The sequence below is a fragment of the Mya arenaria genome, chromosome 5 (genome assembly GCF_026914265.1).
Source record: "Mya arenaria isolate MELC-2E11 chromosome 5, ASM2691426v1".
In the NCBI taxonomy this organism is placed as follows: Eukaryota; Metazoa; Mollusca; class Bivalvia; order Myida; family Myidae; genus Mya; species Mya arenaria.
Genome location: NC_069126.1, coordinates 23,872,765 through 23,900,184, shown reverse-complemented (window position 1 = coordinate 23,900,184; position 27,420 = coordinate 23,872,765). Strand labels below are relative to the sequence as shown.

The 27,420-nt window shown below is 33.6% G+C and overlaps 1 protein-coding gene across 3 annotated transcripts in view; it reads right to left on the bottom strand.

The window, feature by feature from the left end:
* Nucleotides 1-213: 213 nt before the first annotated feature.
* Nucleotides 214-27,420, bottom strand: part of LOC128235068 (cytoplasmic dynein 2 intermediate chain 1-like) — a 30,204-nt gene continuing 2,997 nt past the window's right edge. For 2 of the 3 annotated variants that reach the window (XM_052949776.1, XM_052949778.1), the window contains 26 exons: nucleotides 26,698-26,727; nucleotides 25,496-25,591; nucleotides 24,827-24,980; nucleotides 23,838-24,016; nucleotides 21,553-21,767; nucleotides 20,768-20,873; nucleotides 19,956-20,006; nucleotides 18,667-18,750; nucleotides 16,095-16,181; nucleotides 14,142-14,426; nucleotides 13,709-13,820; nucleotides 12,927-13,021; nucleotides 12,421-12,541; nucleotides 11,959-12,035; nucleotides 11,619-11,695; nucleotides 10,835-11,019; nucleotides 9,837-9,909; nucleotides 9,059-9,078; nucleotides 8,406-8,470; nucleotides 7,901-8,019; nucleotides 6,906-6,993; nucleotides 6,525-6,591; nucleotides 5,674-5,778; nucleotides 4,921-5,098; nucleotides 4,289-4,355; nucleotides 214-3,621 (listed from right to left, as the gene is read on the bottom strand). In XM_052949776.1, coding sequence (XP_052805736.1) covers nucleotides 3,511-3,621; nucleotides 4,289-4,355; nucleotides 4,921-5,098; nucleotides 5,674-5,778; nucleotides 6,525-6,591; nucleotides 6,906-6,993; nucleotides 7,901-8,019; nucleotides 8,406-8,470; nucleotides 9,059-9,078; nucleotides 9,837-9,909; nucleotides 10,835-11,019; nucleotides 11,619-11,695; nucleotides 11,959-12,035; nucleotides 12,421-12,541; nucleotides 12,927-13,021; nucleotides 13,709-13,820; nucleotides 14,142-14,426; nucleotides 16,095-16,181; nucleotides 18,667-18,750; nucleotides 19,956-20,006; nucleotides 20,768-20,873; nucleotides 21,553-21,767; nucleotides 23,838-24,016; nucleotides 24,827-24,980; nucleotides 25,496-25,591; nucleotides 26,698-26,727 — 2,847 coding nt within the window. In that variant the 3' untranslated portion in view covers nucleotides 214-3,510. The remainder of the gene's footprint in view (nucleotides 3,622-4,288; nucleotides 4,356-4,920; nucleotides 5,099-5,673; nucleotides 5,779-6,524; nucleotides 6,592-6,905; nucleotides 6,994-7,900; nucleotides 8,020-8,405; nucleotides 8,471-9,058; nucleotides 9,079-9,836; nucleotides 9,910-10,834; nucleotides 11,020-11,618; nucleotides 11,696-11,958; nucleotides 12,036-12,420; nucleotides 12,542-12,926; nucleotides 13,022-13,708; nucleotides 13,821-14,141; nucleotides 14,427-16,094; nucleotides 16,182-18,666; nucleotides 18,751-19,955; nucleotides 20,007-20,767; nucleotides 20,874-21,552; nucleotides 21,768-23,837; nucleotides 24,017-24,826; nucleotides 24,981-25,495; nucleotides 25,592-26,697; nucleotides 26,728-27,420) is intronic. The other variant, XM_052949777.1, reaches the window with a different exon arrangement.

Genomic DNA, 27,420 nt, shown 5'->3' with positions numbered 1-27,420 from the left:
TTTCTGTTAATAATGTATATCTGGTGTGGCAACCATTAAACCGAAAAATATTTGCTTTAATGTTTCCATTTATTTTACTACCGTATAATTATGGACGTTTCGAAACGAATTGTGAATTCTAAAGAATTGTGAATTAAAAGCAAATGATAAATTTTTCACTATTTCATAAAGCTGTTATAAGGGATTAAGGTTTAAAGTGTAACAAAATTCTGGAATGTCTGCAGTTTTATTAAAAAAGCAAAATAAATACTACAATCAAGAAAAACAAATCATCATAACAATACAGTTATTCAATGCAACATGAAAACAATATACAAGACAGATCTTGATTCTTAATAAAGTATTGTTAGTTGTTTCACATTGGACCTCATTACCCATTTCATAAGTGACAGGCCCCCATGTCACAAAAATACTCAAGTCAAATTCAGACCTTCATGTCACCACTTTTTTACACTTTTTATAGCGCAATCTCTTAACAAATACCTCTTAACAAATACCGGTATGTTGATTAAAACTTTCAATGTAAAGATTCCATTTTTTTATTCCTAAAAGAACTCATTGCTTTTGAAAAAAGTTCAATTTTGGCTCTTTGATATATCAACCGAATATATTTAACATCACATTCCATCAGAATGAGTTTTAATAAGAGTAAAAAATACAACATTCTGAATCATACTATGCTTTTATGTGGTAAAATGAGGTGATATTGATATTTCACATAAGTATTTTGGTGAAATTTGGGCCACTTACATGTATACTGCTATTTAACATATAACTTGAGACAAACAGAAATAGATCTAGCAAACTTGAAAATAGTCAAGAAATATTTTCAAAGATTAATCAACAGATTTTTTTTGCTTAATTCTGAGGTCCTATAATGAGTTGAGGGAGTCGGCCAAGCCAGTCGAAACAAATTTGAACTTAGAAACTTAATTAAAAGGCAAAGTTTTCTGTTTTTACAAGGAATCATAGCTCCAGTCTCATGGAATAGCTGTATTTCACCCATCACGGATTCAAATATTTCAGGCCCTGAGACATAGTTGATTTATCAAGATACTTGTTATCAATCAATGGAGTTTTAACAAGATACAGTCCCTCACCCGTGTGGAACAATTAAAAATATAGACTTGTGAATCTAACAGTTAAAAAATATGGTATACAATATTTCGTTGGATCTAATAGGAAACCAAACCCCAGAAAACTTTGCCTTAAACTAAGTTTTATGCCTGATATGTCATTAAATGTTTATCATTTTAAAATACAACAACATTTCTAGGCACTAACCCTTTTATGGACCAGTCCAATAGAGTGCCCTAACCATACACATAACATCTTTTCATTCATCATTAGACATTCATCATATACATTGTTGTATTCATAATTATGAGCACTAATATGACAAAAATGGACGGAAGAAAACATGAGATTTGTTCTTATAAATGAAAAAAAATGTATAGAACCATTCACTTTTACACATTTAAGAGTTACACAGAAACAGCTTAAAATAGATTCGTTAGTTACTCTACCAAAAAGTATACAAGTCCCAATTTAGCAGTGAAAATGACGCCTTACAGAGTAGTTTACTGGTTATGGCTATGGACAGCAATCCATCGATCTGGATTGATTCCTGGTCATAGTGGTTAATGTTACAGGGATTTAACAAATTAGACATACATGCATCAATATTTTTTCTCTCAAAAGATTAATCTATTAATTTTTACATAAAATCATTGATCTATTGTGAACAAATATGTATTTCAAATTCTATTTATAAATTATGTACATGTACATGAATTATCCAAAACAATAATTGTTAAACTGATGTGTTGTAAAACTGAATGATTCTGTACTCAAACAAACAAAATACATACATGTTGCACTGATAAATACACATGGAGAAACATACTTTATCTAGCATCTAGACATCATGTAGTCATCCCTTATCACAAAGATGACTTTTAACAATAATTTAACAATCTTAAATTCTACACAGTTTTTATCACAGACTTTAAAGCTACGATATGTTTGAAAACAATTTCTTTACAAATGCGCTGTACAATTTTACAAAGAAAAGATGACTTAAATTAAGTTTTTTTTTCAATAAAATTAAAGCAAAATTGTGATATTAGTTTTTGTTATACTTGACTATTAAAGCTGGTGCAATCACATTGTGGAATACGCCCAATACATTAATATGCTATGCTTCGTTATGTACTGTTGGCGATTTTGCTAAGAAAATCTCGTAATTATGAATAATTAAGGAGGCAGTTTCATTGGTTCAGTAAGATTTTTTCCTGTAGAAAAATATTCTGGCAAAATCCAGGATTGAGCTGGTTTCACCTTTTGTGCACAATAATTTTAAACAGCAGTCAAGTCCACTCGGCCATGGAGGACACTGACACTAGAGAATTATTGAAGAATATTTAATTGTAACATGCAAATTCAATTGAAGGAGAATGGACTCTCTGGCCTAATGCATATATTCATTAAAAAAAGACTGTCAGTCAATTGTCCCACGGTATTTATGAAGAATAACAGTATTAAGTACTGTGGTTGCCAACGATGGTGCAATCAGGATCTAATAATACTTAATCTAAATTTGAAGAAAAATAATTTTCCTTCTTGTACAATTCTTTGAAAAATAAAATGTTAAAATTCACTTCCAAAGGCAAAAAAAATAGACTAGAACTAGTATTATTGAAAATATACATTATTAAAGTAACAGAGCCAATCAACTACCAGTACCATAGGTATAACAAATTATAGGAGTATATTTAAGCCATCACATGACCTTGCATCATCAAGAAATATTTGTCTGGCAAATCTCAGAATACACAGAAAAATGGAGCAGAAGTTTTTTGAAAAGTTGACAATATTTAGGGGTCATGAATTTGTCAAATCTAAAGAAGTGTACAAAAAGCTTCAAGGAATATTATTTTTCTGTAGTTTTCTTGAACAAGAACAAAATTGTGATACAAAAAGTACCTATTCATTAGGGAGCATCTAGTCATTTTACGATCATGAATTACGAGCAAAGAGAATAGTTTGAGATTAGTAGTCCTCATAAACTATGAAGTTCCAAGTACATTTATACTAGCCACAAAGTTAATCCATAGCAGAAGCAGTATGTTTTCTAGTCAGACTTTATTTTGAATGCTTTCTATTGCAAAACCACAGATGTGTATAAATAGTTAAGCCATAGAGTAAATCCTACTAGAAAACTGGCTTCACTGAGTCAAGGAATCCAGAATGGTATTATTTGGCCATGAAAAAAACAACCAGATTGCCTAGTTAGATATTTCAACCCATCAAAATATGCGCATGCCTTTGGCCAGGTTATTTCAGCCAATGAGAACTACATGAGGTTGGCTATGGTATTTCAGGTAATCTGAATGTCAAAGTGAAATTGGCCTGGATATCTCAGCCAATCAGAATGTCTGTATAAAGGTGACCATGATATCTCAGCCAATCAGAATGTCTGCATAAAGGTGGCCAGGATATTTCAGCCTATCAGAATCTCTGTAAGTAGCTAGCCAGGTAGTCAGTCTCAAGCTGATCTGGCTCTCTCAGAGACTTGGCCACAGTATGGATCTCTATCTTTCCACTCTCCAGGCTGAACAACTGAAATGATGGAACACAAGAGCCTAGTTATTGTATTACATGCAAAAACAAGAGCACTATTTGCCGATACTTTCATCAGTTTGACAAATAACTTACTTACTAATTGCCTTTCTGTTAGGGCTTTTCCAGTACAACATATAACGCATGGGTAGAAGGCAATTATTTAAATAATATGTAGGCGAGTGTATTTTTTCGCTATTTTGGACCCCACAAGGGTAAATTTGCTTCTGTAGGGGGATAGCATAATTTAAAAACGCCTTCCCCCAGGGCATTAAATGCTTAAATGGAATAGTCCTAATCAATTCCATCTTATATAACATTTTTAAGAAACTAATAATAAATGATTATCTGCATAAATATAGGAACAAGGCATTGCATGTGTTAAACAAGAGCACCACTAGCAAATGCCAACATTTTTTCCAGCCCAAAAGGGGCATAACTCAACAATGATTAAAGCCAGAGTTATGGGCCTTGCTTACATTGAAATTGTCTTCTGCAACTTGTGAAATGAATTCATTCAAATATATTGAAAAGTTTTTAAGTTAAGGCTGAGTTTTGCAAAATGCCACAGTTGCCGACATAAATGCTATTACATGTCTCGGTTTTTAGACCAGCTACCAATATAAACAAAATTAAGAATAATATAATATAAGAGACTCCGACTGACCATCTGGGGGAGCTTGCCTGATGACCCTTCTCCCCTCTGGTCAGTGGTCAGGCTGAAACTGGTCACTCTGAAAGAATAATAAATAGAAATAAGCAGTGTTTATAAGCATTGAATGTTTTAAGCCAGAACAGCATAAATCATTGAGAAGTATGCAAGCTAGTGAACTATTGAGGAAAATCTGATTTTTTTTATTGAATATTGTGAAAGTCAGTTACAGTTCTACTTTACAATGACATTCTAAGATGTTGTTTATAACAAAACAATTAATTAAAATGAATCACTTTAAAATAATGTCGAGCATCTAATCTTTCTAACAATACGAATGTTAAGATGAATAGATAACATACAAAACAAATATAGCAACATTTATAATAACTCAAAAAGGAAGACTATTAGCCCCATTTTCTTGAACGATCTTAAATCCGTTTGAACAAGATCAAACTAAGCACACTATATTTGGTTTGGTATAAGTTGCGTAATGTTTTGATTTTAAAGAATTTGACACTTATAAGGAAATTATCACCATGGTAATCACAATGAACTATTATATCCTATTTGTAAAATCAAGAGATATTTTAGCTTGCGACGCTTAAAATATGTCTACAAATGGGGGCCCGGAGCCCTGTTTCCACCTTTCTTTAGCCAACGTCTCCACATTCTTGGGGTTCATGTCTCCCTCCAGCAGATCAAACACATACAGCGTGGCAGCGGAGTCAAGCACGTAGAACACGCAAGGCCGACTGCGAGACCATCGTACACACTGAACCTTATGACCTTTGGTCAAATGGGGCCACGTGATCAGCGGATTTTCTGTTAAAGATAAAACAATCATTGTGAAAGAATAAAACCACAAACATGTAATATATTCATTTCATAGTTTGCTACTGGAGGACGCAGATCAATTTTTGTTCGGCATAAAATAGTTTATTGATATTGCAAATATTTAAACCATTTTGAATTTGATATTTTCCAGCTAAAAACAAACAACTTGGTTTTAGAATTAGCCAATAGCAGGTTTTATTTGCATATCAGCTTAAACCTTATGACTTGGGAATTATGGCTACTTGCAATTGTTTCCACTAATATCTCAAATATTTCAGGAAATGTCAGTCCGAATAGCATTTCTCTTAACTTTAATTTCTATCTCAATTGTGGATTATTGTTTAGAAATATATGCCTTTCATCATATCACGTTGTTTACATATTCAAAGTGTATATTAACACAGACAAACACAATAATGAAAAACAACTCGAAAAGGAATATTCTAACCCCCCAAAAATGCTGACGGTTATGAGGAGCACAAATGGGAAAGTTCACTTGGTGGAAACAAAACATTGCTTTTATTACTCTTAACTCCTTAAACTGTTTAATATTGATCTCCTACCTGACTGTGTGGTGTAGAGAGAAAATGTTCCATCTGAACTCCCGGCCAAGAAACAGGGCTGACCAAATGGAGAGAAGTCTATGGAGGACACTTCTACTATTGATTCTGAAATATAATACATGAACCTAAGAATTTTCTTTTCATTTATTATAATCAAATCTCAATTCTCTTTTGCTAATTTTCAGATAAGTGGGTAAACTTTTATTCTAAACATGTTATTTTATAATCATTATTGATACTTATAAATCAAAGATTACAGCAAGGTGAAGCCATGTTGATGTTTCTTGTAGTCCATCAAGGGAAATCATTGGCATTTATTACAAGCAGAGTTAACAGGGATATGATTGACCTGGCAGCCGGAGGGCTGAAATTTTTTCGGCCATGGGTTTATGGGGCGCTCTTGGGGTCAAAAGCGCACTGCTGTAGAAGAAAAAATGGCTTTTTAGAAGCTCTTTTGAGGACTCTCCTGACTTTAAATTTGAAGAAAACTGGAATATTAACTTAAACAACTGAAAGCAACCATATAATTTTTTTCAGGTAAAAAAAAAATATTTTTTTATTTTAGTTTATTTTAATTTTTTTTTTGGAGGGAGGGGTGGGGGTCTCTGGGGCCATTAGATCCGCGGAATTCCGCGAATCCGCGGACAAATCACATCCCTGGTTAATGACCCTGCCAAAAATATACCTACTGTCATTAGTAACATGTATACTTTACCTTAATTTTTTAAACATATTTTCGGCAAGGTTACAGACTTTGATTGCCGACGATGTTTACGTAACAAACCTGAGGCATTTTGAATACAAACAAGGAGAACACTACTTGAAAAAAGACTTGCTGTCCAAGATCTTACCTATCACAGGGGAGTGAGCTCGTGGAAATACTCGTTTCCCAAACCTGATACCATGTACCACGAAACCCTGCAAGAAAAATTATGTAAATATTAGAAAACAGCATGTGGGATCAGGAAGAATTGTCATAGCGGGCGAATAAGTAATTTATGTTGAATAATTAAACAAAAGGCTAAGATTATGAAGGTGTTACACTAAAGTCTCAGTAAAGTCCAACTTTAAACAATAATTGTCACATTTATTTTGTATCATAAGTTTTAGTCAAAGTCTCTGCAGGTTTATTATTTAATCCAAAAAAAGAATTGGTCTTTTTTAAAAAATGATCATAAATATCTCCAAAAATATTTACACCCCAGAGGTAAGAAGTCAATGTAATGCCTTACAGAGTCTGTGGCGACATAGAAATGGTTTGGGTCTGTGGGCATGACAGCCATATCAAGGGCTCGTAACCCTGTCTGTAACCTGGAGTCCCTGCAAAATAAGTCGGAAAATGGTCAGCATATGAACATTTTAAAACTAGAAATGTGTCCATAGGACACGGATGCCCCCACTTCGGTTTTTTGTCACAGAAAATAAGCCATAATGATTTTTGAAGTATTTTTGGCAAAAAAGGGCCGTAACTCCTAAATGACTAAAGCGATTTCCATGACTATCGAACTTGATCAAGATATTATGGTCACAAACATGTGTTTAAAGTTTGGTGAGGATTGGACAAACAGTTTTCAAGAATTAGATCGGAAACAATCTTCGGGACGTATTTTTCAAGTCTTTTTTTGCAAATAAAGGGCCGTAACTCCTAAATGACAAAAGCGATTTCCATGGCTATCGAACTTGATCAAGATATTATGGTCACAATCATGTATGTAAAGTTTGGTGAGGATTGGACACATACTTTTCAAGAATTAGATTGGAAACATATATTTTTGAAGTATTTTTGGCAAAAAAGGGCCGTAACTCCTAAATGACTAAAGCGATTTCCATGACTATCGAACTTGATCAAGATATTATGGTCACAAACATGTGTTTAAAGTTTGGTGAGGATTGGACAAACGGTTTTCAAGAATTAGATCGGAAACAATCTTCGGGACGTACGTACGTACGTACGGACAGACAGACAAGACGTACGTACGGACAAGGGCAACCCTATATGCCGCCACTTTGTGGGGGCATAAAAATTACGTGTCTACAATACTGCTATGCATAGAGGTAAGATTATTATTTTCATTACTGTAAAATGCACAAAGTAAAAATGAATCTGGTAATATGTAGTCAAAAGGTTTTTTTTGTTTGTTTTTTTAATTTACTCATATTTAATTTAATCAAAACATAACCCTTAAACTATATATTTTTTTATATAATCAAGTCCAACAACTCCTACTTTGATGGGTTTTGCAGTGTTATAGAAGAACTCTTGATGAGTTTTACTCCGCCCCCAGGCAGTAGCCCGAAGTCATTCTGGGCTCCAGAAATATCAGGGCTTCCGATTTCTGCAACCACCTGCAATGAAAAAATTGTCTGTTTCAGCATGCACTTTTTTTAATAATAGTTAGTTATCATCATCTGGAGAAATCATGTAGTAATTACATTTACTCAAAACTACACATATTGAGTGCATTACAGTAAATTTAAAATCAAGGGATTGCAGTTTTAATTCCCAACCTCATCAACAAAAAATACTATTAAACATCATCTTAAAGGGAATAAAACAGAATCCAGTGTAACATGGCAATACACTGGCAAATGTTAAATAACCAGGGTAGCTTTACCAATGATTTTGTCTGTTCATAATGACTAACAACCTAAAAAGACTGACACTTTCACTGAGGATTAATCGCATGAAAAGAGGGATGGCATCGTTAAGTAAGCGTACATCGATGTCTTACCCAGAAGTGCAATACAGCGGCTTCCTCCGTGCTCACCAGCTGGAAGGATAGGCCGGATGATGCATCTTAAATCATAAAACATACATGTAAAACTAACCATTAATTTACAAAAATAAGTACCATCTCAGAGGGTTCCTTAACTTGAGAGTAAAGAAAAAAACGTAAATTTTAAATAAGTCTGATAAAAGCATAGTAGCTGAAAATTTGAACTCTACATTGTTTGTTATAAAAGACTTTTTCATATAAATATAAAAATACTCCAAAAATGTACAACCCCTTTTTACCAAGCACTAATAATAAGGTCTTATATTTTTATGCTGCAACAGTCATCAAGATTAATTTTGTTAAGACTTAAAAAAAGGGGTGTTCAGTTAAAAGCTACTTGGCCACATAATCCCCAATCGAAAAAAAGCCCCAAATTATCACTAATACTTGTTTCTGTCAACAAATCTTACACTTTTTTTGGTTTTGATCATTAAAATCAAATGAGTTAAACATAATAAGGATATACAACCATGATAAACTATTTTCTATTTTGTAAAATTAAGTTAAACAATAATTTGGTTAAATGAAATAAGATAATGAAGCTTAATCAAATTCCGCTGAAGACTTTTCGAGAAATTTAAGGCAAGGCAACTAAAAATAATTCTTACCTTCAGAATTTGAAGAAGAACTGAAAAAAGAAAGATATGTTTAATCTTTTTTATTCTGTATCATATTTACAGATTTTTTTTTTATATATGAAATATATTTTTGAAAATCAGACAATCAATTTAGATATCAATATGTCAGATGTCCTGTTATGAAAGTATGTCATTTAAAAAAAATATTGTCATTGTACAGAAATATGTTAAAATAAGTAAATATTTTTTTCTAAATAATATCAAATAATTATACATTAGTATTTGAATAAATTTATACAATTCTAGGATCAATTCTGACATAGGTTATAGGATGTTCTTTGCAGGCGGGAAACCAAATTATGACGTCAGGTCTGTCAAGTTGTAAAACTGCAATTCTTAAATCTGCACCCTCACAGATTGACCGATTTGAAATACTTTTTCATTCTTTGTCTCAGAATCAGATGATTTTTGTATCAATGTTTTTAAATCAGTCATAAAGGATATCACACAATAGATCAAATCCCAGTTTGTAAAACTGCCAATTTTTATTTTTCTTAAAGCGTTTGTAACGCTTTTAGCCATAAAACATCAATTTTCCAGCATAAAATATTAGAAACTGCGATCTAATCATTTATCACCAGTTTTTAAACATTTACGCAAAATTTGGCTCATTCCAAGACTTTTTTTTTGAATAGTTGTCAAAATGGTAAATCTTCAAGAGTGCAGCTATAAAGATCAAGCGTGGTACTTATTTAAGGTTAAAATGTAGGTCATAATCTTGCTAGTTGATGAAGTTCTGGTTCCCTACCTGTCTGTTTGGGTGTATATTGGTTGTACGCAGGAGACGGGGCTGTGGTGATTTTCCTCGTTCAACACACCAGCTGAAAAATACTCTTGAATCAATATTGTTCTGTACAAGGTTCATTAATGCTGGTATTCTTAACAGTCAATTACATGCATGAAACATTTGAATTTTGACAGCATTAAATAGCAGAAATCAAAACCATCATTTCCCACCAGTCACACTTGTACATTTCATAGTTTTTCATGCTTCAGTTCAATCACTTATTGTGCATAAAAAACCCTACAAACTTTAACATCAGTTTCTCATTAACTTATACAGTCAAACCCCGTTAGGAATGTTTACCCTCAGTATCAGTCCTTTACATCCAGTTCGAGCCAACAAGGAATTCGAGCAAACTGGGTTCAACTATATTTCTATTTTATTATATAGGGTTAAGGGTATATCTCGGCCACTTTTTCTGTTGAGATAACTAATATTTTTGTCCAAACAGTTAACTTCAACTCTTTTCTTAATAAAAAAACATACAAAATTAGCTGCAATTTAATAGCAAAATTTCTATTTTTATAATTCTAGTATAGGTATATAAATGGGGTCACTTCTAGCTAGTATTTCTCAACTTCTTAGATGTTTCTTCAAAGACGTTTTGCAATCTTTTTTTATTTTTCTGTTTAATATTTAAATCGTTAAAACAATAATAATAATACATTTGAAGCTTTTCATTTCCATTGAAATAAAATTGTTCATCAGAGCAAATGGCTTTATTTTAACAATTTCCAAACTGGATGTTCTATGACGTCTGATGTACCTTGTCTGTTTTATATACAAACAACAATACAAAATTGGACAAAAGATGAACAAGAAATACCTTGATTTTTAACAGGCATCTGCTTAATTTCTTTTAAATCAAAGCCAAAACACTGACTGTCCGAGATCTACTCCTGTCCAAAATCTCCTAATCAGGTAAGGTATATTTGTCCAAACAACTTCAAGCCATAAGATACCTGTGTCATAGGTTGGATATCTGAGGGAATATGCCTCATCATTAAGAAGCAGCGAGCGATGTATTGAGGAAGGCTCTCGGAGATCCCACATAGCGATGGAGCCATCTGTCATTCCAGCGAACACCAGGAAGGGCCTCACAGGGCTAAAACAGCAGCAGCGTGGCTGACCAGTACAAACAAGGATCCTGAAATTGTTACATTTACAATGTGAAAACACAAATGTACATGTGTATAGATTAGGTAATCTACTGAGGTGCAAAGACCTTTCAGTTCTTTCTGCAAATGCCAGGTAAGGCAACTCTGGACTTACTCAGGAGAAGGATGGTGAACAAGCGCAGATAAAGATTCTGGACTAAAAGCTGTATAATGTGAATTTATTAAATATATGAGGCCCTTCTAAGGCCCCAAATAACAATCCGTCTGTCACTCCAGCAAACACCAGGAAGGGCCTCATAAAGATAAAACAGCAGCGACCATATATTAAAGAGGCCCTTTTGAAATACCACAAGGAAAGAGCAGTTCTTTCAATGTGTCTGTCCATTTTCCATGCCTGTTATCAACACAAGTGTATGAGATATCAACAATCAAGTTTTAAAACAGTAATAACCAACATGTCTGCAGTGTTGAACAGAGCACAAAAAATCAATGAAGCTTTGAATTTGCCAGCCCCTCTGACAAAGGGCAAGGGAGAGTAAAACCCAAAAACCAACTGCATTTTTTGAATACAGGTTGTCTCTCTTAGACTGTTATTTTTACTATTTACAAAGATAAACATGAAGCTTACTTCTGTGGGTAGTTAGGTTCGTTGGTGTTCCAGACACACAGCACTCCGCGCTTGGAGACAGTATTTTCCTCCGATACCTGGAACAAAGATATGCTAGTTCAAACAGTTACATAAACATGTGCAATACATTTATTCTTTTACTAAAATTGGACAATTTCATGGTTGAATTTAGCATTTTGAAAATTATATTATATTATATGAAATCACACATACTGTTCTTTTTTTTTATCATTTATCTTTAAAATATTTGGCAGTGATGTTTAATTTCCAATTTACTTTATACAAGAGCAACATCATAGATGAACACAAAAAAGACATTATCTCAAAAATGCATGTTTACCTCAGTAGGAAGGCTGTAAGCAGTGACGAGCATATTTGGTTGGACGGGCGAAAAGTGAGAATACACCACATGTCGACCTGGGATTAAATACAACCATTCAAAGGTTCATTAAGTATAGAACATATACTGGTAAGTCAACAAAATGTTCTGAACATTCCGATGAGTACCTTGGTATTTGAAAAAAATACACATCATGAATGATCAGTTTGCCTAGTACAATATGTGTGATCCAAGCTAGGTACAAGTGCCTTTAGTAACAACACCTTTTCAATATAAAGGGCAGGACTTAAATATTTTTTTTACCATTCCATTTCTGGATATCGAAAAAGTAATCATATTATCATATTAAAGTGTACTTTTACTTAATAAAATATTTTAATACCAATATAAAACATAAACTTAACAATAATGAGTATAAAGATACAACTGCTTATTTGCATGATACGACACTGCAAGGCCTACCTTGCAATATAGGAAGCAGGTCTATCTGAGTGTATCCCTCACTGACGGCGATGTGTGTCTGACTGCGACCCTGGTGCCCGGACTCATTCTCCTTCCCCTCCTCAAGCAAGATGGCTATAACCTGAAGGGTGAAAAAACATTCAATTATCTTGGTAAAGCTTTAGCTAGTAGGCTACACACACACAAATGCTGAGGACGAGGGACGTGGTGCTTAAGGAGGAAAGGGCACCTTGTGTCAGACTGTACAGAGCTAAGAATATCATGAATATGAAAATGTTAGGAATTGTGTTTTATTAAAATGATATTAGGTTTCAAATGCTAATAATGCAGAGTTTGAATGAATTCATAATCTTGTCTTTAATTTTAATCAAAACAAAAGGAGAGTTTGTTTGATTTCCTGCGTTTTCCAAGAAGTGAATCAGACGGCCAATGTCTGCTCTACCTGTTTCAGACAACCAGACAAACCATTTGCCCCTCCCCCCCCCCAGCCCACATAAAAGACCTACCTGTCCAGCTTTTTCCAAGAAGTGATTCAGACGTCCCATGTCTGTGTCTTGATGCTGGCTTTCCTCTTCTTCCTGATCCTTCTCCCCATCTCCCCCTGAACATGAATACAGCAGATTTGATGAAATTATCCCACAACTTTGTTTATGCATGATACTAGGATTGAAAGCAATTATAACAGTTTGAAGTAACACTTTCACAAGACCCAAGAGATCAAATAGGAGATTCTAATTTTCGTCTGTTTTTAGTCAAACAAGGATCACAACGCCACAATTTCTAGAGCCATGGTTACAGGTAGAGTTGGATAATTGGAAAAATATCATAATTGTAACTTGTAACTGAATCACCAGTCATGTGCTTTAGTACATGACTGTGGTTATTGCCACTGATTCTTATAACAGGTGTACGGTATTCAGTTTCATGTAATTATCTTGATTAATATGTCAATGAAACAGTTTTTGAGTTATGTAAAGGTTAAATTGTTTGCATGACGATGACAAAAATACAAAGTAAATGGCAAAACCTCATTTTTTTTTCTAAAATATACATTTGCCTGTTGTTGTTTGTTCTCGATAGACAATTATTATAATAAAGTCAGTGTTATGGACTATGCTATATATGTGTCAATTTTTCTGGCAAAATTTACCAGTTGGAACAGTTTTTGAGTAAGTGCCATGATAAGCTTTTGTACAACAACGACACCAATACCAAGGCATGACAAACAGATGAGTTAAAAATAATTATAATTGTTATTTTATCTAGTAGGCAATGATGCCGCACATACGTCCACAGCCCCTGAAGTCCTCTGGCGGGTGTTGTGTCCACTTTGAGCGTACGTCCGCCTCCTCCGTCTGTATTTCTCTCTCTATATTGTCCTCGTTGGTCTGGACATATGCCTGAAATATAAACGAGATTCATTTTGACTCCAGTCAAACAGAGGTCAAATTAAAATTGGGTCTATTTTTGACAATCCAGAGCATTAACTCCAAAGTCAATAATGAGTTTTGCTGAATAAAGATATTATGCCAATAAGCATTGTAACAAAGTTTTGTGACAATTGGATAACAACTGCTCAAGTAAAAAAGTAGACAAAGTGCTTTTAGCAATTACTTTGAACTGAATGTATACCAATCTAAAACCATTTTCAATAACATTTCTTGTTTTTATTTTAACTAAGTCTAGCAAATTTCATTCAACCCTGGTAATATTTCTTTTACCTGTCTGGTATTTGTGCTCCCAAACGACCTAATGTAGAGGTCATATTCGTTGACAGGGGGCAGGTCAAGGATATCACAATAGGTGTAATCTAACTCAATCATCTTGAGAAGGTCCCTGCCTCGTTGCTGAGTTTTAGAGGCCGTTTTATTGCTCATTGCTCTCTGCTTAGCGGACACAAAGTTGATTGCTGTTTTGGGACGATCCCTACGAGGCTGGTATGTTTTTTCGTAACCTGCATCGCTGTCTTCGTCAGAATCTTGTTGACGGTCTTGTTGACGATTGTACTGAAAAGTAGTGAATCCAAATAAAATATTTCACATGCTGTTACATAAAGAGTGTCAATTAAACTCTTTTGTTTTCATTGATTTCATTTAAACCACAGTATTTTCATTAAAAAAAACACACAGTAGCTCAGATCATTTCTTTATTTCCAATATGCACCTCCTTTTACATACTGTAAAATCATAAATATTTATGGGATATTAATTTTCGTGGATTTCTTGGGTTGGCTTATCAAAGAGTTCAATATCCCAGCGAAAATTTGACCTTTAATATTGAAATCATACTGTCTATGTAAAAGGGTATATATGTATTCACAGAATATACATGGTCGCGGAATACAACTTGTATGTACCTAAATCATTGTTTATTTTCCTGTTGATATGGTTTATATTATTTAACATCAATGATAATACATTAAAGCCCATAGTACTTGCATACAGTTTTTTTGTATGACATTGCTGAACATAAAACCAAGCTAAATATCAGCCTCCTGTGTGGCACATGTTAAACATACTGATTATTGGACTCTCGTGTTTCAGCGTCGCAACTTTATTTTGTTTCTTTGATAAAAAATTTAATCGATCATTTAATTAAACACCCTCACTATGTTTTCACAGTTTGCAAAAACACTTAATCGACATTCAATGGCTTCACTATCTTTATCATTAATGACCTTTAAATTACGGATCAAGCAATAATTGACACGGGAATCTGCGCTAGTTGACATATTTTCCCATTGCAGTGTCATAAACTGCGTGACCAAAATGTTACATAGCATGAGATCAGTGCATGGTGACTTTACAGAAGATTTTGGATTGCAGTTTCGATATTTTTTTCTCAAAAAAAAAAAATCAAAATCAATGAACTTAAGAACCCACAAAATCGTCCTTTCACACACCACGAAATTTCAAGCCCACGAAAATAAATGATTTCACAGTATTTCTATTATTATTTAAGTATGTTAATTAAGTTGCATCTAAACAATTTAAATGGTTTTTCAGTATTGCAGAAAGATTTGGCCGGACTCCTTCAAATCCACTGCTAACATACGCATAACAATACTCATTTTTTTTAAAAACAGAGGAGCTTTGGCCGGACTCCTTCAAATCCACTGCTAACATACGCATAACATTACTCATTTTTTTTAAAAACAGAGGAGCTTTGGCCGGACTCCTTCAAATCCACTGCTAACATACGCATAACAATACTCATTTTTTTTAAAAACAGAGGAGCTTTGGCCGGACTCCTTCAAATCCACTGCTAACATACGCATAACAATACTCATTTTTTTTAAAAACAGAGGAGCTTAACCATGTCAACTCAGCAAACAGTGTGCCATATGAGGGTATAATTATTTACATATACAAATCCACACTACAATATGGGGTTTGTATAACAGAAGGATATTAGAAGTTTAAATTAAGTGAAAACATTTAAAATGTTACATGTTATTAAGCAAACTAATGCTTCTAAATGTTGTTAAACTCTATTAAAAACTTCAATCTGATAGTAATAAACATCAAGTATAAGGCTCATTACCTTTGGAATGGAATTGTGAAAGTTTAAGGAAAAGATACATGTAGAATCGCATCTTATTATCCTTTTGTAATATCATCCTAGGATTTATAATGATGTTGAATCAATGAACTATGGTATACACATGTACATACAGAGGTAACCTGTGGGCTTCTGGAGCCCTGAAGCAGTCGTTCATTCTCCGCATCCAGGGCTCGTAATACGTCATCCACCTCTGAGTCCTGAAACATTCAAAGCACATTAGGATTGTGAATATTACATACCTGGTGACCAGATATTATTTTGGTATCATTAAAGAATGGGGTTTTGTATGCAGAAAATGTAAAAAAGATGAACAGAAAGTTCTAAGCCCAGGGGACCAAACGGTGTCAATGCTTGAAGAAAAAAAAATATCAAAAGTATATCATTAGATATCTATATTTCTCATATTTGAATTTGTCTCTGTATTTGTTATCCTACAACATTTATGTACTGAAGTTAAGTTAATGTTATAAACAAGGGAAACAACCTAATTCAATTTGTTTGTCCGAAAGAATATTGAGTTGTTTCCCTTCGATAAAAGATCACAATTCTAAAATAAATTTGTTTGTTTTTAGCAGAGTGCAATAAGGCATCCCTTGCCCGTAAAAAGGTGCCCGAAGGCGGGGGCTTGGGCGCATCCCACGGTCCTTCGTTGGTCACTCGCAATGCTGGCTGTTGGCAATAGTGACATGGCAGTGTCATATATAAGCTGTATAATCAATGTACTATATATACTTTTGGTCATTTATCTTGGCATACATATCAGTTATCAGCTGGCAATACCAATTTCAAATGATACCAACATTGATAAGGATCACAATCCTTTTAAATTTAACAAAATGGCTAAAGGAGCTATGACAAATTATAAGCATATCTGTTGGTCAGAATGACGGATAACATAATGATGATATGAGCTGCAAAGTCCTCAGTAAAGGTAAAAAACTTCATTTTAAGAAGAATGTAATTGAAAAATTATTTTTTTTTCATTTCAATTTTAACTTTAAAACATGAAATTGTGTTCTAACTTAGAGGAAAATTCTATCAAAAATATTTATCAAAACACACGTGATTCAGTGTTCTAAGATAATATTGGAAAAAGACAAAAAGTGAAACACTTCCATGCAAGTGGTACTATATTTCAACGGACATATTCACCCATGGGATTTATCATACCATTAATATTCACACATCAAATACGCACATATAACACCAAAATACAATATTCAAAAAGTCATGCTTTTTTTATACATACATTAACATGAGGTAACAATAATCCAAATCTTTCCAGTAGTATTAGCTATTTAATTTTTACTAGAATAACAAACTTAAATTCTGCAAATCGAATGTGTCACCTTTAGATAAGGAACGCAAATCACAACCTTGACCTTCTGACCCTCAAAGCAATAGGGGTCATCTACTAACCAAGACTAATATGCATACCACATTTGAAGATGTTAAAAAAGAAATTTAGATATAATAAGATAAAATGCAGGTTAGGAAAGATTAAGAAGGTTGAGGAGACAAGAATATTTACAGAGTATTCAAGCTTGCTTCCATCACGTGCATGCCTGTACAGCGACCCCTATGAACAACGAATATGGTTTAGGCATTATGCATTCAACACATGCACTAGCATTCAGAGAACTTCGGCCATAATCCAACAGATACAACCTCACAGAAAATATTGGTCTTTAAAAATGGTTGCAGCGCCCATATTGAAAACATGTTATATGCGATTTCAACCATTAAGGTTCATATTTAATGTTTATTGGGAGGAGAAGTAATGACTGTCCTGAAAGTTCATTTCCAGGTTTTTCTATAGCTTTGTCAAATCATATATTTCAGTACAATGTTTACTTTATCTAGTATGTCTACTAAGCATTATGATAGTTGAGTTAATTGCCAGCAGCCTAATCACATTATTGTATATTTGAAACCTTTTTAGGACTATCCTGAAGCTTGCCAGAGATTGCCTAGTTATTACAATTGATGAACAGGCCCTCCAGTAGTGTCCTATAGTAAAGAAGGAATAAAAAAGAAGCCTCTAGGACACAAAATTAGGATTTAGTAATTATATCACCCAGAAACATCATTTAAATAATCATGAGAGTCTCAATATATATATTTTTTTTCAAAAATTGGGAATTTCAGAGGCTATTTTTTTTTGGAAAGTAGCCAGGCAACCGTTACAGTAAAGAAGGGTAATAGGATCCTGGTCACAATTTATAAAAGAATTGGGCATAGGTTCACAAAAAACTTGAATGGAATAACCAGGTAAGCAAAGACTTTCAGCTACCTAATTGGAATGTTAATTCTTATGACTATTTTGATTGTAGGGTTTTAGACTGGAAAATATTTTCTTCTCTTAGTTTTTTTTTAGACTGGCATCAGACTTACATTTGTCAATAGGAACATCTCATTTCAATAAAAATGTATTTATTTAAACAGTTATTTCTGAAAAATTCTACATGGGCCTCGTTATATGCTGCATTTGACACAAATGTCAGCTAACATTCTAAAACTGTTATGTTATGGAGCTTCGATCAACTTAGCCACAGCTATTGCAAATGACTAGAAAGTACCCAAAATCTGAATATGATTGGCCAATATTCATCCAATAATTAATACAAACCAATGAAAGTGCAACTAGTCATTTCCTATGAAGCCAATGGTATAGGACCTTACCCCTGTGTGTCTGGGTCGAGGTTTGGACTCTTCTTTCTCCTCCTCATCATCATCACCTTCGTCTTCAAAGTCATCTTCATAATCCTAGAACCACCATTTATATGTACTGTACAACACTTGTGAACTTAAACCATGGGCCATATTCATATGATGAGTTTATTTTCACCTTTATGAAAATCAGAAAAAAAGGAAATTCAGATATTTAAGTACAATTTAAAGCTAAAAAGTCTCAGAATATTTTGAGCAATACAATAATCCCCTACATATTTCAAACCTTATGTCATTACACCATCCATATAATGCCGGTGAAATATACTCTGAATGTTCTTACTAATTGATATTCATATTTTTTTACTTTTCTGGTTGCTACAGTAACCCCTCAAGAATCATCTCAGTATGTAAAAACTGTTTGGTATTGTTCACAATTGCCGTAGAATCCTTAATAGACATTTTAACAGATATATTAACTAATTGTTTAATTTTTTTAGGCAGATATAATATTACAATCAAAATGGTTTAAAGAAATGAAATTGATTTGATGTTAATAACTGAGATTCTTTTAAACTCCTGATGCTTATAAATATTGGCCCATGGAAATAAATACATGCTAAAGTAAACTCAAACCAATCATAAATAATTGTACAATGTAAATCACAATGTATATATATATCATAAGCAGGTTGGAAAGGGTAATAGTTATAATGTGAATGCCATATCTTTATCAATTTGCAAAACTAAAAACACTGAAATTGAGTTTAAAAATATTGAAAACAAAACCATAAGGAACTGAAATCAGGTGGTATGAGTGAAAGTGTCTTTTAAATTAAACTAAAATGCTGCAATGCAAAGAAATCAGGTTTAAAATTTGACCTATTGAGAAATTTTGGCTATCTTCCCCTTGTTTGAACCAACCCGTAATCCTAGCTTACATCACACATAAGCTTGATAATTTGAAATTTAATGTGAAATTCAATCACTGCGTATCATTCTAAACTAACTTTGAGAGGCAAAATCGTTTTTCAATTTTCTGTAACAATGACCTCTGCCTTTACTTAAATAACCCCAAATGAGATCCCAAGATAAGCTTAGTTTCATAACAATACATTATCTTCAAATAAAGCTATTGAGCAGTATTTGATTTTTATATATATGTTCAACACATTGGAAGGATTTATTCAACCTCAAAGTTACCCATGCAGCTAAACTTAATGATTGTCCAAGCAGTTTAAGAGGGCACTGTATTTCTAACCCACTTTCTTGTCATGGTAACATGTCATCATAGCACCCACCTCAAAATCTTCTTCATAGTCATAATCATCATCTTCTTCCTTCTTCTGCTCCTGAAACACAATATTATTCACAATGTGATTTTAATAGTTGTGCATAACCACAATATTCCGCAATGCTATGACAGGTACCTGTGACGTCTGGTGCATTTAAGGAACTGTTTGTTGACAATGAAGCTGCTAAGAAAACCACAGATCTTGTGGCCTGAGAAGTGCGGAGCGTAGTTAAAGAACAACATTTAATTTCATTGTGATTACTTTTGTGTGCATCAAAATGGGCTAGTTTGTACAAGAACAAGAACACTGCATGTAAAATCAATGGCTAATGTTCTACATCACTTACATCCAAATGGATTAACGATTGTGTTCATTGTCATTTTCTTGCAATTGCTTCGTTGTTTCCCCCCAAGTTTTACCACCAGTTTAGTTTCTGATTCCCCAGAAATTGCCATTACCCAACTGTTTTTTTCCAAATGTTTTTTCCTGTTTCCCCAACTTTACCATAACTTTACCATTTTTCAATTTTTTTTTCCAAATTATTTTCCCTGTTTCCTCCCTTATCCAAAAGTTAAGCTGAGTACCCCACTTTTTCCCAAAGGTTTTCCTGTTTCCCCCATTTCCCCACTTTTGACCTGTTTCTCCTAACTTGATCCCAACAGCTTATGCATTTCCCCAAACTTTTTCCAGTTGGTAAACCTGTTTCTCAAACTCTTTTCCCAATTGTTTACCTATTTACCCCCACTTTATCCCAATGGTTTCCCTGTTTACCCCCACTTTTCCACCCTGTTTCCCCCCATTTTCTCCAAATGGTTTACCTGTTTGCGTTTCTCTTCCTCCTCACGTTTTTTCTCCTCTTTCTCCCGTCGTCTCTCCTCACGCTCTCGTTGACGACGCTCTTCCTTTTCTTTATCGGTTTCTTTCCTATTTGAAAACAATTTAACAGCTAATGAATTATGTGATGAAGTTAACTTTTAGTTGGATAATAGCTCCATTAAAGTTACATCATCAGAAATAAGGCCAGAAGTTGGTAATTTCTGGAAAATGAGATACTGAATTATTATTATAGTCAAATGTATTCTGAGTGCAAGAGTGATTTTTCCTCGATTTGGGCCAATAATTATGCAATGTGACACACATTTGAAGATACGTAGAGAATAACAGGTTAATGTCATGGATTGGGAAGTTTATCTGTTCAGGAATTCATCGGCTGGGCCAAAGTCAGATAATTCTGAAGCCAAGCCAAACAAACATCATGTGATTAACTGACCTGATAAAGTAAAACATCAGGCATCCTGTTATCAGATGGATTTGTAAACAAGTGCCAGGCTAATGAGTTATATGTGAATGACTTCAAAAGTTCTAATCAGGTCATTAAAACTTTTGCAGCATAAATCTAATGGAGCACGAAAAACAGACACTGCTCTATAGCCAGGCTTGCATAATGTTGCTATAGTGTTACATTTGATTCTTTAATAGATATTTCACACTTACATTCATTATGCAATCTTACCGTTTTTCCCAAAATTATAATCTAGAGCTCCTTTCCCATTTAAGCGTGACAAAAAACCCATCAGGTCCCCTGTCTCTATATCTATCCTACCTATCTCTATCTTTGTGTCTATCTTCTCTATCCCTGTCTATGTGTCTGTCTGAGCGATCATCCTTCTCTCTATGCTTGTCATCTCTGTCGGGATGTTTTTCCCTACGATCATCTCTGTCATGACGATCTGACCTGTCATCACGCCGACGGTCATCATGACGATCATCCTTGCGTCGCTCCTTTTTCTCTTCATGACGACGTCTCCTGTCCTCTTCCTGAATGAGAAACAACATTAAATAATTATAATCTCTAAATCTCTATGTTATGCAAAGCCCAATAAATTATTTTCTCACCATAACACTCAGACCTTAAATCAATTAATAATTAACTGGTTCTAGATATACAAACAGTTTTAGACACTCAATCATTATTTTATTCATTTTTTTTTATGAATTCTACAAGAAATTCTTTTGTTGTTTATATTAACTTAAAATATAAGATGTGGGTGATTTTTTTCAAAAATCTGATTAACAAACAAATCAGATTCAGAAAAATCAAGTTCAGAAGAAAACAATAAAATCCCTTTAACAAAATAATCTTAAGCAAATTATTTTCTAACCAAATACATGTAACCTGCAATGTCTAAAAGTGAAGAAAGATTTCAGAGAACATAAATCCATTTCCTCCAACATAACATACTTACATTTCATTATGAAAGCAAAGCATTGTATTTCAGATTGAAGAAAAAGGCAAAAGAGGTTAAACATGAATATTATGTTGTTGGTAATGTTGGCAAGGTGATCGTTCTGACCTCTTTTTCTTTGCGCCTTTCCTCTCGACGTCTCTGCCGCTCCTGTAAAACAACATTGCACGAACACATAGAACAAATACAACACACGAATGCTACGGTACATAAATGGGCATCCTTGATTAATGTTGGGAATCGGATCCAGTTTGACTATCGATAAACGGTTCCATTCAATTAACCAATTATCGATAGTATAATCGGCTTCTGACAATACCTTTATTGTAGTTTTATTCTTGTACAAAAACTTGTTAATTGTTAACTATGCTAATGTTATGTGTATGTTTGAAATAATGTTACTTTTGGCCTAATTGTTAATAATAACCACTGAACACTTCTGAATCTATAAATAAACTCGAAGGAGAAAAATGGCAGAAACTACATGCAAATATTGTGAGGAAAGACGAAATCTAACTTGCCAGATGAAACGGTGATAGATTATGACCACATACAATTGCTTGTCACCGATATCAGGCCTAGCCAATCAATTTTCAATTATAATATAATGCATTGGTAGACATTCTTAATTCTTACATGGCTTTTTTTCGTATTTTCTTCATTAATCGCCTAAAATTATTGTAGGATTTTCTCCTGTTAGAATATTTGAGTGTGATATGGAACATTTTTTTATTTTTCGAATTAAGATAAAAATGAACAGGAGTCTACGAAAAGAATACATTACGTTACAAGAGAGATTGTTAAAAAGAACCACTATGCATATACATTGTGGCATTATTACGGTTACGAAAAAGCCATTCAGAAAAGAAATCAGACAGCGGTATAGCAGTTTTGGGTACAATTATAACATGGCAATAGATACACAGTCAACCTTGTTGGCTCGAACTCATTTGGCTCGATTTCCTCGTCGGCTCGAACTGGATGTTAAGGACCCATTTCTTTAATCTGAAGGTAATAATTCCCGCTTGGCTCGACTTTTTCAAGGCTGGATGTATTTTCACCAATCCCTGAGAGTTTGAGCCAACAGGGTTTGACTGTACTAACATAAACTTTTAACATGGTATAAAACAAGATCGCTGCAGGGAGAACACCAACGCTCATCTGTTGCTGTTGCTTTTCAGTAAAAAATGGGCACAAGGCAACAATCATTCAAGCCAGTAATGGGCATATTGTCTCTGGCAACATGTGTACCAAGTTCCGTTTGAATATATCTTGAGTGTTATTTGTAAATATGGCCACACTCATGTTCATTTACAATGCTTCAGATGCCAGGCGCCGACAAGGACACCAAAGGTATGACAATGACACCAAGGCTATGACAATTTCTTTTTTTTCTGTAAAAGGGAGAAGCTCAAAAATCTCAAAGGCGAAAACAGTGCATAATGTGCAAGTTCAGATACTTTAGTCTTGGACCCAGTCTGCATTATCCAACTTACCTCCCAAAATACATTAAATAAGTCCTTAGGTAAGAAACTACAACAACAAAGTGACACTGACTACCTTGAAATACATGGTGCAAAACTACTGTACCTAATAATCATATCTGTTACATTATTACAACAGTTAAGCCCACACTGCCTACCTCATCCTCATTTACTTCCTCCCTTTGTCTGCCGCTGCGACGTTTCCTGTCCCCGTCATCGTCACGTGCTTTGCTTCGTCTCTCATCATCGTCACGATGTCGCCGTCGTTTGTTGTCATCTTCGTCGTCATGGCGTTTTCGTCTTTCTCGGTCATCTTCACTTCGACGACTTTTACCTGCTTTGTTGAGAAATGGCATGTCTCAGTTACAATGTCAGTTTACTGTTTCTTTTAACAAACTTAGAAATAGACTAAGACATTAAGACATGAGTTCAAAAACCCTAATCGCTACCTAATCTTTGACACATGGACCAGTCTTTCTAAAATGGTGGTTAATTTTGCTACGCATCTGGAGTTTATACACTGTGGTTTTTCTGAGGACCAATCATTCCTTAATATGTTCATCCTGGAGATGCACTCTATTTAGTAAGTTATACCTGCACAAAGAAATTCATGAGAATCTTAAGATGTTTGTGTTTAGGACCGGAGGTTATGAGAGGGATGCACTCAAACAGATCTGAAAATGAATCACTGTTAAACATTTACTCATTAACTACATGTTACTCAATTTATTCTTCCACTTTTCAGCCTAGATCAAAACTTTCAATGCTTTTACTCTGTAACAATCATATACTCTAGATTATATTGATTTAGATTATTGGCAAAATAGTTAAACAAAAGTCATACTTGAAAGAATGTACATGAGTAATTACTCAAAAACTTCAGTTGTTCTTTCCAAATAAGTTAACACATAATAGTTAAAATATAAAGAAACAGATCAAACTAGGGAAAAAACAGAATTTATTTCCTTACCATGTACAACAAACACGGGATTTAAATAGAGTAGAATAAGACATTGAGGATTAGTTGGATATGGCCTGCTGAAGCAACATGCACCATTCCAGCATAATTACTAAGATTTACAATGAAACTTTCACTTCATATATATTCATATGGCTAAATCAGTGCCAACTGTAACAGAGAACATACCCTCATCTTCATCCCGATGTCTCCGTTCCTTATCTCTGTCCCGGCGATCCCTGTCATCATGGTGACGTCTCTCCTTGTCACCATGGCGTCGCCGACGGTCATCCGCATCATCAACCTCATCTAGCTCTATGGCTTTGTTGTCTGTCTTGGTTTTCTGGATACAAAACAGTATCAACTTGAATACAATGAAATGATTAATTCATTGGACATTTGTACCACTTGGTGAATTGGCAATGGAAACACATATAAATAGTAACACTACAAGATGAAATAGTCCTATAAATTATGATGTTTCATATATCATGCCAAACATGTTACATATATATAAAGTTTTCTGCACATAGGCTAAATATTTGAGCGCAAAAAAATATTTTTGGTGGAAATTTGGACAGTTCAACGGCCACAACTCCTTAAAGGATCATGTAAACTATTTGGGTATCATGGCCGAGAATAAATGCTCATCAACATTGTTACCATCATGAACCTTATGTGCCTGCAATTATCAAATAAAATTTCCTCAGACCCATCATTAAAACAATTTGCTTCAAAACAAAAACCTTCAAAGCTGAAAATAGCTGACTCAAGAGAGAAACCATACAATGACTTGTTTGATAAGATGAACAATTTGTTAGATTTATGCATGATGCCAATAATGTGTGTGCTACTTACGAATTGTATTTCTTTTCCTTTCTTATCTCGAGACGAACCACCATCTTTCCCCTCTCGCTTCTGGCGTCTCTCCTCTCGTAACCTGTCGCGTTCCTCCTACAAACAGACATTACCAAATACACATTGTCATACCAGCATTAAAGGAACTCGGGCCAAAGGCTATAATATCTATAAGTTTCTTCCATGGTAACAGTATGCATTCCAAACTCATCAATATGAATAACCAGGATGCTTTAAAATGGATCAGACCTTCCATGGGGCTTTGGTAAAAAAACTTTTTTTTTTTAATTTTAACAATTTGGAATCAACAATTTAAAAACTCAATAAAACATTTTTTGATGAAGGATGAACACATGCAGCTGCATAGACTTGCAATTTAATAATGATGTGATTGTTACAACTATTTAACAATGACTTTGAAATATAAATAATGATGTTATTGGAACAACAATGACTTTGAAATATAAATAATGAGGTTATTGTTACAACAATGACTTTGAAATATAAATAATGAGGTTATTGGAACAACAATGACTTTGAAATATAATGACTTTGAAATATAAATAATGAGTTTATTGTTACAACAATGACTTTGAAATATAAATATTGAGGTTATTGTTACAACAATGACTTTGAAATATAAATAATGATGTTATTGTTACAACAATGACTTTGAAATATAAATAATGAGTTTATTGTTACAACAATGACTTTGAAATATAAATAATGATGTTATTGTTACAACAATGACTTTGAAATATAAATAATGAGGTTATTGTTACAACAATGACTTTGAAATATAAATAATGATGTTATTGTTACAACAATGACTTTGAAATATTAATAATGAGGTTATTGTTACAACAATGACTTTGAAATATAAATAATGATGTTATTGTTACAACAATGACTTTGAAATATAATGACTTTGAAATATAAATAATGAGTTTATTGTTACAACAATGACTTTGAAATATAAATAATGAGTTTATTGTTACAACAATGACTTTGAAATATAAATAATGAGGTTATTGTTACAACAATGACTTTGAAATATAAATAATGAGGTTATTGTTACAACAATGACTTTGAAATATAAATAATGAGGTTATTGTTACAACAATGACTTTGAAATATAAATAATGATATCATTGTTACAACAATGACTTTGAAATATTACAACAATGACTTTGAAATATTACCTCTGTTAGCCTTACATCAGCATCTTCATCCTATCAAATAGAGACAACATTGAAATATTATATAGTAATACATGTAGGTAAGGGTTATACCAGTCAAACATAAAACCTACCCAAGGAAGTCACAAATTGTATTGTCCCCCTTATAAAGTTTCAACTTGTAGAAGTAAACCAGGAACCTTCTCCTTCAGAGATTTCTTTATTTTGCCTTCCTGAGGTTGGTTGTTTTGTAGTATGTTAAAATGGAATAGACCTTTATAAAAGCACAGTCATCAACAGTGAATCAATATTGTTATTGTTTTTATAATTTTCAAAAGTCAAGGATATTGTGACCCTCCAATCAATAATAGTATCATATGATCACATTTTCAAATCAGTATATCTGAATACTAACTTAATGATAAACATGTCAAATCAAATTCTCAGAGTCAATCAAGTCAATTGTTTAGTTACTAATAAATTAGGCCACTGGACAAAAAAACATAGCATTCAAAATAAATACATGAGAAACTGTGTCACAGGAATACATCAATACAAGCATACTTTATGTATTACTTCCATTTAACTATTAATGTTCAATAAAAGATGGTATATATAGAAGGTTAATTTCATAATTAGTGTAATGCTTTTAAATGGTTTGATTTCAAAAGAGAAGAGAATAAAGAAGAAAAACATGTATACGTGTAGATTAATTGAATTTGTAAAGAAGAAAAACATGTATACATG